At 43.3% G+C, this 14,843-nt stretch overlaps 1 protein-coding gene across 2 annotated transcripts in view; it reads left to right on the top strand.

Annotated features, from left to right (window-relative positions):
* The window catches only part of kifc3 (kinesin family member C3), a 53,613-nt gene that overhangs the window by 31,442 nt on the left and 7,328 nt on the right, over nucleotides 1-14,843 (top strand). For both annotated transcript variants that reach the window (XM_056278178.1, XM_056278179.1), the window contains exons 4-17: nucleotides 567-699; nucleotides 1,534-1,664; nucleotides 4,076-4,141; nucleotides 4,891-5,037; nucleotides 5,809-6,090; nucleotides 6,525-6,698; nucleotides 8,004-8,151; nucleotides 8,265-8,395; nucleotides 8,621-8,732; nucleotides 9,751-9,932; nucleotides 10,053-10,157; nucleotides 10,433-10,563; nucleotides 11,744-11,867; nucleotides 13,978-14,107. In XM_056278178.1, the coding sequence (XP_056134153.1) occupies nucleotides 567-699; nucleotides 1,534-1,664; nucleotides 4,076-4,141; nucleotides 4,891-5,037; nucleotides 5,809-6,090; nucleotides 6,525-6,698; nucleotides 8,004-8,151; nucleotides 8,265-8,395; nucleotides 8,621-8,732; nucleotides 9,751-9,932; nucleotides 10,053-10,157; nucleotides 10,433-10,563; nucleotides 11,744-11,867; nucleotides 13,978-14,107 (1,996 nt within the window). The remainder of the gene's footprint in view (nucleotides 1-566; nucleotides 700-1,533; nucleotides 1,665-4,075; nucleotides 4,142-4,890; nucleotides 5,038-5,808; nucleotides 6,091-6,524; nucleotides 6,699-8,003; nucleotides 8,152-8,264; nucleotides 8,396-8,620; nucleotides 8,733-9,750; nucleotides 9,933-10,052; nucleotides 10,158-10,432; nucleotides 10,564-11,743; nucleotides 11,868-13,977; nucleotides 14,108-14,843) is intronic.

The following is a 14,843-nucleotide window of genomic DNA, read 5'->3' as shown; positions in this document are numbered from 1 at the left end:
TCCCTTTTCTGCCACGATTCATTCTCCTTTTTCATATTCTTCATTCTGTTCTTCCCTCTCCATCCCGCTGTCATCTGCAGAAGGTCATCTGGTCGTACTGGACGTCCGCCCACATAACGGTCTCATCCTCCTCCTTACTCTTAGTTTCTGTTCAATGTCTGTCAGTCAGTGTCAGCTTCTCTCCTTTTACCCATCCTTCTGCTAATATTCTGTTCTTTCACTCTCTTTTCCTCCTCATCTCTTCTCCACCTATGAGTGTAGGCTGCAAATAAGCTTCCAGAAATCCTAGAAGAGCTGTAGTATTGATGTAGAGGTCTGTTGATATAGTAAACAGTCATTTGTATCCATGCAGTACTTTAAAATCATGTGGTCCTGGTGCCTTCTGGCAGTAGAAACGCGTCAATAAGTCTTGAGTCTTAGTCACACATGATTGTGTGATGTGTCAGAGTGCTTAATGTTTTCCTCTGTGTATGTGTGTGTTTGTGTGTGTGTGTGTGTGTGTGTGTGTGTGTGTGTGTGTGTGTGTGTGTGTGTGTGTGTGTGTGTGTGCGCGCGCGCACATGTAGACTCTCCAGGCTCGTCTGGATGGTGAAGAGGTTTCTCGACATCTGCTGCTCCAGAGACTGCAGCAGAGTCACGAGCAGAAGTCAAGTGTGGTCCACGTGTTGCAGGAGGAGCTGGTCTCTGATCAGTCCAACGGTGAGAGGAAAGGGGACAGACAGTGCAGCCGTGACTGCACAGTGTCATTATGCAGTTTGTTCACCAGGAGGTAGAGTGCAGTTTACAGCAACAGAAAACTTTGGTATTTGCTCTGGCTGAGCACCGAGCATGTAGAGCCTAAGCTGCTTGTATACTATGTGACACAAAGCTGTAATCAAATTGGATACACTTTCACAGTTTAGCAGCAAACGGGGTCAAAGTTCAAATATTTTGACTGTGAGCACAACGGCAAAGTGGAATATCCGAACAGTCCGCAACGCCCGCCGTAGCGACATTGCAAGGTTGGGGAAGGTACTGACACAACAGCACTGGTGACTGTTTCATTTCAAAATGGGATTTTAGGTGGCCCATCACCACTGCAATACCACGTGTCACCATAGGTGTCAGTAAGTAAAACAAATGTTGATCTTCAGGTTTGTAGCTTTTAGTGCTCAGTGTTTTTCAAGTAACTTCCTTTATATAATCATTGAATGATTACCTGGCCCTTAAGAAAGATAATTATTTACATGACTGATTAGATTGAATGGGACTCTGAAATGCATTCTTAGTTTGTTAGTACAGGTCCATCATAACACACTTGACTTTGAGGTCAAGGTAGATGCTTGGGGCTGTGGGCATTTGGCTTTCACATAGTAACTTGATGTGTGAATTGATCACACAGATGAGTCTTAGTCTAAAATGTGTATTTGTGTGGTTTTTGTTGTATGTCTTTGTATGCATGTATTTGAATGGGTGACTGTGTACATCTTCGGAACTGTTTTGGCTGTGTGTATATGTGTGTGTGTGTGTGTGTGTGTGTGTGTGTGTGTTCAGGTGTGTGTTCAGGTTTGAGGCTGGTCCAAAGCCTGGCCGAGCCACAGGACCAGAAGAGGCCAAGTGAGCGAGCTGCTGAGTGTCTTGGATGTCCAGAGGGAGAGCAGCTCATCTGTCAGCTGCGCACACAGGTATGCCTCGCTAGAGACACACTGCAAAGTTATAGTCATCCACCCAGATGGCTTAGTATCGATGTTTACATAAAGCTGTTGTTATGTGAACTTTGTAAAAGTTAAATGGAGAAATCATAATATCTCCCTCAATAAAAAAAGTCACTTAAAGTATAAAGGCTGACCTGATATAAAAAGTATGAGATGGCAAATAAACCTTGTCAACTGTTCTCTATTCTCCTCTTGAATCTTTTCACATCTTTTGTCTTTTCTCACCCTGCATTCAGGGAGATTGTTTGGGGTAACTTCACAATGGTAGAAAGAAACAAACTTGATTTGCATTTGACGGGGGGGTTTTTTCTACGCTTCAAAAGTTACCTTGCATTTGTTTTCATGCTTGAGTGGGAAACATGGCTGGTCTAATAATGATGCCAAATGCTAAAGTGTGTTTTCTCCCTTCTCTCTAGCCCTTTGTCATAAGCAGCCTAATCTAAATTCAAATAATCAACTGTTCGGGGATCAATTAGACTAGGTGTGGGAGGAATTGCCAACAGAACTGGTGTGGGCTTTTGCAGCAACAACCTTCTCCTTCCTTTTAACTTCTAACTTCCTTCCTCTCATCTGCAACTGGTCTGTCTATTACTGAGCAAAAAACCATGTTTTCCATCACTAGCTGTATATTTTATCATAGTAAAGTTTATTTGCATAGCCCTTAATCAGTTACTATCCCAGGGTGCTTTGCATTCACATCACATTCCGGTTACAGTCTTCAAATCCGGTAAATACAGCAAACCCAAAATGAGGTAGATGGGTGCAAAAGCTTTCAGGTAAAATGGTGTGTGGGATTCCCATCGACGGGACCTAGAGTTTAGTATTAATTTGAAAGACTAACCTAACCTATTATTATTGAGACTGAAACAAAAAATATGCATAAATGCATATGCTTGGCCTGTAGCTTTTACATCCAGTTACCTGAAGGTCACCTGGCTTTCACAGCTAGATAGATATCTGAGGTTACGTTGGCTGATATTCGTGGCCGACAGCTCTGATCCCTCATGCTGCACTGTTTCTTTTTTCTAGTTTGATGTTGTTTAGATGTCTCACCCTCCCAATCCCTTATTTTAAGAACTGGAGTTTATAAGTGAGGGTTAAGTTGTATTGCCACAATGAATTAAGCCCCACATTTTTGCCACTACTTAAATGGCTGTACCTGTGAAACTGTTTACCCCTGAAAGTGTCAGTGCTGCAGTCAGACCCCCTTGGTTCTTGTGTGTTACGTTTAAAACTAACAATGTACTGTCACTACTGTGGCCCTGTTTGATATTGCTGAGAAACTGCATTTAAAGGAGCATGATTATCTAGACTTTGATTATGTACACTCAAGAATGATCCCTTATCCATTACTGTCATCATTTATCAAAATCAGACTCATGTTGGTGAGTCATAATGTCATTAAATGCTTGCATTGGCTTACATTCCTATTTGGTGAATGAGTTGAGTAAGATAAATGGGTGTGGGCGAGGTGTTAACTAGCTCATGTGTATTAAAATCTACCATTAAAATGAATGAAAAGGAACCTGTTTGTTAGTTGTGCACATGGCAGTTTGTCAGGTGATTAAAAAAATAAATAAAATAAACCGAACCATGTGAGCATGCAGATTACTTGATAAAGCCCGTACAGATTTTGAGGATAAATATTGCAAATGTCCTTTCAATGGGTGTGACAATAACAACCCATATGTTTCCTTCTAATTATTGTTCTCATCTGTGTCAACATGTGCTATGCTGCCGCTGATACTTCCCATATTAGATTCTTGCTCAATAAATCATCACAATCCATGACTACTTGTCTCAAACGCAGTGATAGATCAACACTAATTTGATACATACTGTGCCCTAAGTGACATACAATATGTTGAAGCTTTGACCATGTGACCTTGCTCACTACTGTGGATGTTGGTATTTTAGGAAAGTGACCCATGAACACATCCTTGGCTCAACAAAAATCCAACCTCAGGCTTATGCTGTTCCAGTGCTTAAATTAGATTTATCGACTACCTGAACTTCACTGCCTTCTTGTGTGCCTTCAAGTGGAGTTGCTCTCCAAACTTTTAACGCTAAGTGCAGAACACACCTGTGTCACCTGACTCACATCAAGAAGGGCCCTTCTCCAGCGTCAACGCTCCTTGAAGATTCGTATTTTCCCTTTTTGCAGAACAGTGCTAAAAATGGCACTGTTGAAATTTGATGCTTGACTCAACTCTGTGCCAACTCAACTTCTCAACTTCTGTGCCAGCATGTGTGTTCAGCTTAAGAAATCATGAGAATCTACAACATGCACACAGATTAAAATAGAATGCATAGTAGCATATATGACAATGGGCCAGTTACTTAAAACGATGTGCGTTTTTGTTTTTTATGACTGTTTTTAGGTAGAGGAACTGGAGGAAAAGCTGCTTGACCAGACCCAAGAGGTGGAGAGACTGCGCTCTGAGCTGGTGAGAGCGAGAAAGAGATGTGTGTGTGTGTGTGTGTGTGTGTATGAGAGTGTGATTGAGTGTTAGAGTAATATGTTGAGGCATCTTTTCTGCAAATTTCAATGTTTGTGGTGTCATGTTGTCAAGTTAAGTTACACTCATTTGAACTGGCATTTGACTGCTTTGCAGTAAGTCCTGCTTTATTTCATGCTAATAAAGCACATTTGATATTGACTTGAGAGGAAAGAAGGGAGCGGGAGGGGAGGTGGGGCTGAAGAATGAGGGTAGAAAGGGAGGGAAAGCTGTCCTTGAAAGCCCAGCTGGCCCACATTCCTCGGTACACATGGGAAAGTGGCACCAGGAATGTCCCAGTCGGCTCCTTCCCTCCGCCCTGTAGATTACCGACACACCCCGTTATCGCAGGTGTAAGACTCTACCTGTGACATACTTTTTAGTGAAACAACAATTTGAAGTGTGTGTACAGGATGTATGGTAGGAATAGGACCTTTTTTTTTTTTTACTGTTCATTTTTGGGCACTTTCTTTACGTTGAGATAGGACAATAGAAAGTGACTGGGTAAAGGGGTGTTTCTTTTAATTGTGAGACAACATGGTATGTTTGCTTATTTCATTTTATCAACCAGGACACCCAGGATGGAGCTTTTAATGTCAATTATATATGTTGACACGTATGCTTGAAAAGACGGTGAATGGCTCGGCACTGAACTGGCTTTGTCTCTCATGCCTGTGTGTTCTTCTCTGACCCTGCAGGGGGCGACAGATCTGGAGAAGCACCTGGAGCTGCTGGTGGTTGAGAATGAGCGGCTGAAGCAGGAGCTGAAGTCATGCAAGACCACACTGCTTCATACGCAGGGGTCTCCAGAGGCCTCCGCCTGCGCTGACTGTCCCCACAGCCAGGTGTGTGTGTGTGTGTGTGTGCATGTGTGTGTGTTGTGATTGGTTTTAGAGACAGCCCTTTTTGCCCCTCACGCACATGGATTGTCTGCTGTTGTCTCCCCTTGAGACACAGATGAGTTGGGGTTCACATAATGTCATAAAAGTTGTCACTAGATTACCAACCTAGATTATACAGAAGCTTCTTTGACTGACACTTATTGCTATTTCCACGAGAGAAGAAGAAGAATATTTTATTAATCTCCGTGGGGAAGTTCATCCTCTGCATTTCACTCATCCTAGCCGTGTAGCTAGGAGCAGCGGGCAGCCGCCGTGCAATGCCCGGGGACCAGCTCCAGTTCTTTAACCATGCCTTGGTCAGGGGCACAGACAGGAGTAACTCTCACATGCATGTCTTTAATGGTGGGAGAAAACCAAAGCACCCGGCGGAAACCCATGCAGACATAGGGAGAACATGCAAACTCCACACAAAGGACCTGTGGCGGCCTGGGGTTTGAATCCAGCAACTTCTTGCTGTGAGGCAACAGTGCTAACCACTCGGCCACCGTGCTGATCCAGTGGTTACAGGTCTAGGGTTAATCCAAAACACCTTCATAACATCATTCAGAATCATTCCTGTGTGTATAGGTCTAATGTACATACATACAACATTTTATGTGGGCACACATCTATACCTTTTGTGCTATTACTTGGCCACAGCGTAAAACACACTTACAAACACTATTTTTTTCCTGTCAACATAGGTTGTTCATTTATAAATAACATTTGTTTTAGGATGTGGAGGCCCTGCGTGGAGAGGTGTCTCGCTGGGAGAGCCAGGCCAGACAGAGGGAGAGGAGGCTGGCTGAGCTGGAGCGTGAGCTCCACGAAAAGGCCTCCAAGATGGAAGCCCTCAACCGACAGCTGGAGGAGTCGACGCACCAGCTCAGGGAGAGCCAGAGGCAGCTGGATGAGTCAAAGCATCAGCAGGGGGAGGTGGAGCAGAGACTTAGGCTCCGACTGCGGGATTGTGAGGAGCAGCTGACCCAGCAGGCAGTGGCGCGCTCAACTGTCAAGGTGAGGAGGAGTCTGGAGATGAGAATGAAAAGAAAGAAAAAAACAAACAGGGAGAAAAAGCTTTCTCATGTTCACAAGCCAGACCTATTTGCAAGTCAGTTACAGCAAATTAAACTTGTAAGCAGAATTTTGAACAACAACATTGGCAGTGGTTCATGGTAGTTGTGTCAAGGAAGCCATATCACACAAGCCACATGATGCAGTCGCAGCACCCAGGCAGGCATGTATCAGCTGATTACTTCAGCTGATTTCATCCTGCATTGCAAGAGTAATGATTTTGCTATTCTAAAATGATTCTTCTTTGGGGAGGTAGGCCAGACCCAGTGTTTGAGAAAGATCGCTGTGACTGGCTGGTCAAAATGTCTGGTGTCTCGCGAGTAACCTGAGTTCTTATTTTGCCACTGTCTCTTTGTTGTCTATATGCTTGTGTCCAGTATGTAACTCAGACGGTGGAGGTGCAGTCTGCTGAGCGTCAGAAGGCACTGTCTGAGGCCCAGGCCAGGAATGCCGCCCTGCAGGAGCAGCTGGTATTACAACGGCAGCTCCTCCGAGAGCTGGAAACACAGCTGCACGAATCCCAAAGGACCTGCGCTCAGCTACGAACACAGGTAGTAGCACGCACAAACACACACACGCGCACACACACACACACACACACACACACACACACACACACACACACACACACACACACCCACCTGTAGTGTTGATGTGGATTAACCCTCCAGACAATAATTTTTTTTTTCCTCTTCTTGCTTGTCCCGTTGAGGCACCCGTTAGCCTGTCTTGTCTCTGAAGGTGCAGAAATTCCTCTGTCACCAACAGCTGAATCCAATGTGCCCCTCTGAAGTCAGATGTAAAATACCCCGCCGCCATACCTGCAGCCCCATAGTTAATCCGTTTTTCTCTGCATGCATTTTTGGTTGCAGCTGCTTATGGACCGAGGCCGTCTCTGTGGCCTGCTCTCCAAGGCTATCGGCAGAGGCAATGGCGAGGTCATTCACAGGTTATCCAAGGTTGGCCCCTCCCCTACCCATGTAAATTCTCTGGGACTTGATCATTAAACGTATCAGTCTCAGGCTTTGGCACTCGCAGGATCCAAAGTTGCTTTAGTCTGAAATGTAACCTTACTTCAGTTTTAAACAATGAACTGTTGGACTTACCGGTCCATCAGGTGAGAGAAATAAAGAAATCTGTCATATCTTTGGTTTGATACCTAAAAGTGATTTCAGACTGTGAAAACCTTTTGAACCTGTGAGATTATGGACCTCTACCAGTTTGTCACGTGAACAGTCTCAGTTCTGCCAGTATTCCTTCCCAGTAGCACTACCTGTGTCCCAGTGCTTCCCATATGTACACATCCCCTCCTGCTTCCCAGACTTTGCATACCTTTGTGGTACCAGCTTGTCCTGTGTTTTGTATTAATGTGTGTGGGTGTGGAGGGAAAGCCCCCTCCCCTCCTGTCCTGTAGAAGACCATCCATGGGATGGTGGCTAGCTGATTATTAAATATCTGATTCGTCATGATTCAGTCTACATCAGACCTGATTAAGACTGAAATGTTCAGTTTAGATCAGGTCCTAGCTGACTCGGCAGGTTGAGGATACTGTGGCCATCATAACGGGTTAATAGCCATCATAACTGGGTTAATAGCGTTTAGCTTTCAGCCTAGTTTGTTTCAAATCTAATATTTTACGTTCAGTATTCCTAAGCAGTTGTAGTTGTCAGTGGTGATGCTAGTTTTTGAGTTCGAGGGCACTTAGATGATGGTTCAATTAGCAATGGCATTGCTTTTAACTAGCTTCAAGCTCTTCACACTTAAGGCTTCCATGGACCCAGACTGGTGAACCCCCTTCAACGTCCACCTCCGAGACTAGATTCTACTGAAACCTTAAAGCTCTCCTGTCATCGTAGATCCTGGTGTACGAAGGGGAGATGGAGAGGGCCCAGGGCCAGCTGGAGGCCGAGATGCAGAACCTGGAGGAGGAGAAGAACCGTGTGATCGAGGAGGCTTTCATCAGAGCTGAGAGTGAGATGAAAGCGGTGCACGAGAACTTAGCAGGTCTGAACTGGATTACTGAAGCATCTGTTTTTGACGTTGATGTGTATTTATTCGGGTAAACATACACAGCAACGCTCTGTATTCGCCTTCACTCTCAACGTCTCCCTCTGCAGGTGTTCGTATAAACCTGCTGACGTTGCAACCTGCCCTGCGCACCCTAACCTGTGATTATAACTGTCTGAAGAGACAAGTGCAGGACTTCCCCTTCATGCTGGACAAAGCCATCGCAGAGGCCAAGCAAGAGGTGAGAGACCCTGTTGGCAAGGCTGTGTGTGTGTGTGTGTGTGTGTGTGTGTGTGTGTGTGTGTGTGTGTGTGTGTGTGTGTGTGTGTGTGTGTGTGTGTGTGTGTGTGTGTGTGTGTGTGTGTGTGCTTGTGTTTGTGTGTGACTGTGTGTCTATCTGTGTTTGTTCTAAACTAAAACTGTTCCTTTTTTATGGTCTTTTGGTTTTGTTGTTTTTTCCCTGTAGATTTGCCAGGTGATAAGTGAGGTAAGCAGTACCAATCAGGAGCTTCTGCGTAAATACAAGAGAGAGATGAACCTGAGGAAGAAATGCCACAATGAATTGGTACGCCTCAAAGGTAAATCTGGGAAAAAGTAACATTTTCTGTAAGATAATTCCTATATGGCATGATGGGACATTTCATTGGATTTCTTCTGAAAACTTTAAAGCAAAAAAACTTGGTAAAGTCTATGAATATTCAGAATGATGTGAAGGGACATTGTAAAGAATTAGAGAAAAAAGTATTTTGACTAAACTGTTTTATGCTGTGAATAGCTGTTAATAAGAAAAGCTGAATGGAAACGCCAAGTATGGGGGGGGGGGGCTTGATGTTGCATATTCTTTACATTGGCTTAAGTTGGAAGAGTTGACATGTCAACTTGAAACAGTTTTTCTATTTATTTAACAAGTAGTCATTTTCAAACCTTTGTTTTCCTCTTGAACGTTTCTGATGATGCAGTTTTGCACACACACAAATTATTTATTCACTTAAAACCAGCTAATGGAAACACCTAATTCACATTTTTCATCATTTTGCTAACCGTTGTACCCAAGTTTGATTAAACTTAGAAACGTGGGGGTGTCCGGGTGGCGTAGCGGCCTATTCCATTGCCTACCAACACGGGGATCTCCAGTTCGAATCCCTGTGTTACCTCTGGCTTGGTTGGGTGTCCCTACAGACACAATTGGCCGTGTCTTCGGGTGGGAAGCAGGATGTGGGTATGTGTCCTGGCTGCTGCACTAGCACCTCCTCTGGTCGGTTGGGGTGCCTGTTCGGGGGGGAGGGGGAACTGGGGGGAATAGCGTGATCCTCCTACACACTACGTCACCCTAGTGAAACGCCTCACTCTCAGGTGAAAAGAAACGGCTGGCGACTCCACACGTATCGGGGGAGACATGTGGTAGTCTGCAGCCCTCCCCGCCTCGGCAGAGGGGGTGGAGCAGTGACCGGGATGGCTTGGAAGAGTGGGATAATTGGCCAGATACAATTGGGGGGGAAAGGGGGAAAATTCCAAAAAAACAACTTAGAAACGTGGCTAATGACAGAACTGAATGATAAGAATAAGAATAAGAGGCACCTGTCCAATGTCGTTCAGGTAACATCAGAGTGTTCTGCCGTGTTCGGCCAGTCAGCCCGGAGGAGCAGGACTCTGCTGACACTAAAAGCATGGTCAGTTTTGACCCGGAGGACGACGCAGTCTTCTACCTCTCCAACAAGGGCAAAGTAATGACTTTTGAACTCGACAAAGTGTTCCCTCCTCAGGCTACACAGGAAGAGGTCAGTCACTCTCAGCACCTCTGAACACCATTGTTATTGGTAATCGTAAGGAAAACGGCGATCTCAAGTCTTTCTTTCCTTCTCTTTCTCTCTTCCTTCCTTCCTACAATGGGTGACCAGGTCTTTCAGGAGGTCCAGTCCTTGGTGACGTCCTGCATTGATGGATTTAACGTTTGCATCTTTGCCTATGGACAGACGGGCTCAGGAAAGACTTACACCATGGAGGTACAACTCAGCATTCATGTTTACATTTCTGCACCTCGTTTTAGGTTTAAAACTTACATTGGGGGGGAAAAGTGATCATACAAACAACATTTATATCATCAGATACTCTTTACTTTTCTTCTTTTTTTTTTGCACTTGTGTTTGAGCCCTTGTGACTTTGTTTAGCATGTTGCTAAGACAAATTCCTGTGTTCAAACTTACTTCGCTGCCAATGATTTAAACCTGAAACTTACCTTTTATAGACACTAACTGTCTGACTTCCTCTCTTTCTTTAGGGTGTGACTGGGGACCCCGGCATCAATCAGCGGGCTCTCCGACTCCTCTTTTCTGAGGTGACAGAGAAAGCACCTGACTGGGACTACAAGATCACAGTCAGCATGGTGGAGATTTACAACGAGACCTTACGGTAAAGACAACGACAAAGGCATTTCCTCTGCACCTGATTCTCTTTACATTATCAAATTTGAATGACCTGAGAAGGTCCGTGTCTCTACCTTGAACCCATCTGAAGCATGACAAGCCCTCCAGTATTGGCAAACCATAGCTGAAATAGAGGTTGCGTTATAATAGTGCTGCTTTGAGAAAGTCATTAAGTGATATCTGCAACTTTAATCGAGTTTTTTTTCTTTTTTTTTTCTGTTATGCAATTCAGAGCTAAGCGGTCCGTGTCACAGTTTTTGTGCATCTGTGTTTGTGAGATAAGCCCATTCCGGTGCACTGAATAGCAGTTATGTAAAGGTGGATTATTTTAAATGCCCACAGTCTGTTGAGTGCAAAGTATGTTTTCTCTACATCATTCTCTCCTCTCTCCACCCTCTCTCTATCCCTGTTACATAACCCGAACATCTGTATGAGTCAATGTTCCAGACCACGACGAAGGGATTCTCACTGAATAAGGGGTTTTTTTTGGGGGGGGGGGGGTTTGTAATTCATTTTTTTGGCAGGAGTGTCACCAATTCTAAATAGGATCCATCTTTGGTACCCACTTCACTCATATCGCCCTCCAGATTATCTAGACGTGTTTGGATAACCAGAACAAATGAAGCTATTATTCGCAGCTAGACTTGAATAACCACTGAAAACCTTCTCGTAGTCGCTTTATCAGACTGCTTAATTCTGATGCCTAATGCAGATGTGACCATCGGAGAGAAGATTAGATTTTGCTGTAAAATGATTCCCAATGCTTGTGTCCGGGTGGGATTCTCTGCGAAATTTAATGAAATGTTTTACAGCACACAAACGGGACATGCAGCCACAATTAGTGACACATTACCTCACTGCTGTATATCTTGGCAAACATCTGTTTTTCCAAAAACTCCACCCCATCCTTCACTCGTGTCTTCAAAACAAATGCGTTGCGCTAGTGGAGGGTGAATGTCAATCTTTGCGTCAAGAGGCAGTGCTCATGCAAAATATAATCACTTGTCCACAGGGCAAGTTAAAATATTAATCAAAAAATGCGAAACTCCTTGAACTGTTTTCACCAATTTAACGTCTTGTAGATGAAACAAACCACCCACTCACCCATCTGTTGTGCTGAAACTTGAGTTTGTTTTTATTTTGTTATGGGGTTTTTTGTCCACCAGAAACCTGTTGGGCGACAACCCAAATGAGAAGCTGGACATTAAAATGAACCCTGATGGCAGCGGGCAGCTGTATGTCCCGGGGCTGACGGAGTACAACGTCCAGAGCCCAGAGGACATCAAAAAGGTCAGTTGGCTCAAAACCCATAATGAGTCTTATTGGTATGATGGCTTTTTAGAGCTCAAGGGCGCTTTACAAAGTACAAGAGCAGAGTAGATCCCAGAAAGGTTGAAAGACGAGAACAATGACAGAATGGTAATGGTAAGCATGAAAAAAAACAAAAAACAAACCCAAGTATACAATTTAAAAGGAAATTTTCAACTATATAGAAGACGGACGATGACGGTGTAAAAGAGGTGGAGGCAAAGAATAAGACCAGCTTATGATAGGACAGGACCAGACATAAAGAGCTTGCTTGTGTGTGTGTGTGTGTGTGTGTGTGTGTGTGTGTGTGTGTGTGTGTGTGTGTGTGTGTGTGCGTGCGTGCGTGCGTGCGTGCGTGCGTGCGTGCGTGCGTGCGTGCGTGTGCGTGCGCGCACACATGTGCGTGTTAGATTTACTGTCTAGTACGGAGCCAGACAATTTATAGCCTTGAAAGCTACTCTCTTTGCATTTCATACTGTTGCTGCTTTAGTAAACTCATTTTTGAGTAACAATAAAAAAAATAATAAACATGTCAGGGTTCATTTTATTGAAAGACATCAGTTCTGGATGAAATCACAAATATTTTTGTGCAATAAATCTGCCAACATTGCACCACTGCCATTAGCATGCAGTCCAAAATTCTTATGGGTCCAAGTACATTTGTTCACAAAGACGTCACACATGCAAAGAAAAAGTATGATTGTTTCTCCCACTACTGATCAGAAACAGTCCTATCCCAGCCAACCACCCCCTCCACTTTTTCAACATTTTTCACAGATGAGAAAAGGGTGAAGCATAGCTGATACTTGGGCTGATGTTACTCTTTAAATGTGCATATGTTGCTGCCGCTTACTGGAGCAGAACCCAGCCCAGTATCACCAATTTGCTGGGAAATAACATGGACATCCTTCTCTCGTGCTGAGTGCCAACTGGTGAAAAATAAAATGCCAGTTATAACACAGCTAGTTTGAAAAGCACTCATTAAACGTGTGAAAGTGCTTTACTGTCAGGAAAGTAAAACTCAAACCGTTGCTTACCTTGCGGGGTGTCGTGAATAATCATCTCTGGACAGAGCCAGGCTTAAAAGCTATTCAGAGAAGAGCTCATCGTTTTTCTCTTCTTTCCTAAAAGCTTCATTATATGTGGATAGAGCACTGCTAGCTCTGGAAAGAGCTCTGCTCAGCTCCCTCTGGGTTATAGCTGATACATATATTTGCACATATTAGTACCCATATAGCCCAATTTTCAGAAACTTTATATAATTCCCAGTCATCTATAAATCACGTTACGTAAGTTTTCTTTAAAAAGAAAAAAATAAATTAAGATGTTGCATAAGCTTTTCCAGTTGAACCGGGCAGTGTACATGAGATTATACATGTTAGTTAAATTACTTCTGCCTTGTATGGATCTTCACTGCTACCTCTCTAGAAACAACAATTTAGACTTTGTTCCAATAAGATTAAAGAATTAACAAGGAAATGTTTGGCAATAAAGTTCCAGTCTGCAGCTCTTAAGACATTAAGCAGCTTTAGTGATTTCAAGCTAGATCTTAAACTGTCCAGAGTTCATAGGAGGTTTACTTGTCTGACACATCTTTTTGCATTTATTGATGTAACTAAGATATTGCTTAATTATTTCAAGCTGTTCTCTTGTTCCTTGTCCTTCCCCTTTCCTTGAAAAATAAGCCACAATGCTTTTCTGTGTTTTCCAAAGGTTTATGTGTAAATGGTTCTGTATTTTTGTGTGGACAAAATTTTCAAATGAATATAACCAAATACTCACAAAAAAACAAGAACAAAAAACCACCAAATGTAATGGTTAAACAACCAGAGATATAAATGTTGATGGATATAAATTTATAAACGTGCATGGCTGAAGAGCTGAATGCTCTTTTTAAATCGGAATGTGCCCGAGCAGGGATTTTGCTCTATCCCTCAGATTAGGGCTTATGTGTTTACCAATGAGGATCATTGTTCCCAAGAGTGTTTATGCATTTGTGTTTATACATGCATTTGCATTCTGTTTGTGTGATGATGAATTCAACATTGGAGTCAGCCGTTTACAAAGCCCGTCCGCTGGTCTGTGTTTGCAGGTGTTTGACCTGGGTCACATGAACAGGGCAACGGCCTGCACCAACTTGAACGAACACAGCTCTCGCTCGCACGCGCTCCTGATCATCACCGTGGCTGGCTTCAACTCTGCCACTGGGCACAGCACACAAGGTACACACACGTACACACACTCACAAACTCATACACCAAGCCAAACACCCACACATGAACTCTGATACAGCACAAAATATACAATCACTAAATCACGCACAAACACTGAAGGTTTCTGTGGCAAGTGTAGATTTTGTGTTGAATGTAATGGTGTGGGTTTGGTTCTCTCCTTTACTTTAGTTATTTGATTTTGATTAAGTATTAGGTTAGATGGGCTCAAATTGGCCAGTTATAATCATAACACCTACCTGACTATTGCCTTTCATTTCTCTACGTCTAATTTACAGAACGTTGTGCTTGTTTCTTGTTTTATAATGTTTGCATGCTCACAATTGACTTTCTTGATCAGCATAGACTCGACGACTGTCTTGCATGAATGTTGTAAAGGCATAGCTGATGTTGGCGTTTTCCCAATTCTCGCTGGTAAATTACATGTCACAAAATTACCTGCTGTCAGCAATCTCCAACAAACATAGTCCTGCCCAACTCAAACCAATGAGAGGAAATGGATGGAGATATCTATCTATCTATCTATATACTTATATATGCATATATATATACAGTGCATCCGGAAAGTATTCACACCCCTTCACTTTCCCCACATTTTGTTATGTTACAGCCTTATTCCAAAATGGATTAAATTCCTTTTTTTTCCTCATCAATCTACATACAATACCCCGTAATGACAAAGTGAAAAAGGTTTTGTAGAAATTTTTGCAAATTTATTAAAAATAAA

The sequence above is a fragment of the Lampris incognitus genome, chromosome 4, assembly GCF_029633865.1.
Source record: "Lampris incognitus isolate fLamInc1 chromosome 4, fLamInc1.hap2, whole genome shotgun sequence".
Taxonomy (NCBI): Eukaryota; Metazoa; Chordata; class Actinopteri; order Lampriformes; family Lampridae; genus Lampris; species Lampris incognitus.
Note: the sequence above shows the minus strand (reverse complement) of the source record. Positions and strands in the feature narration are given on the sequence as shown.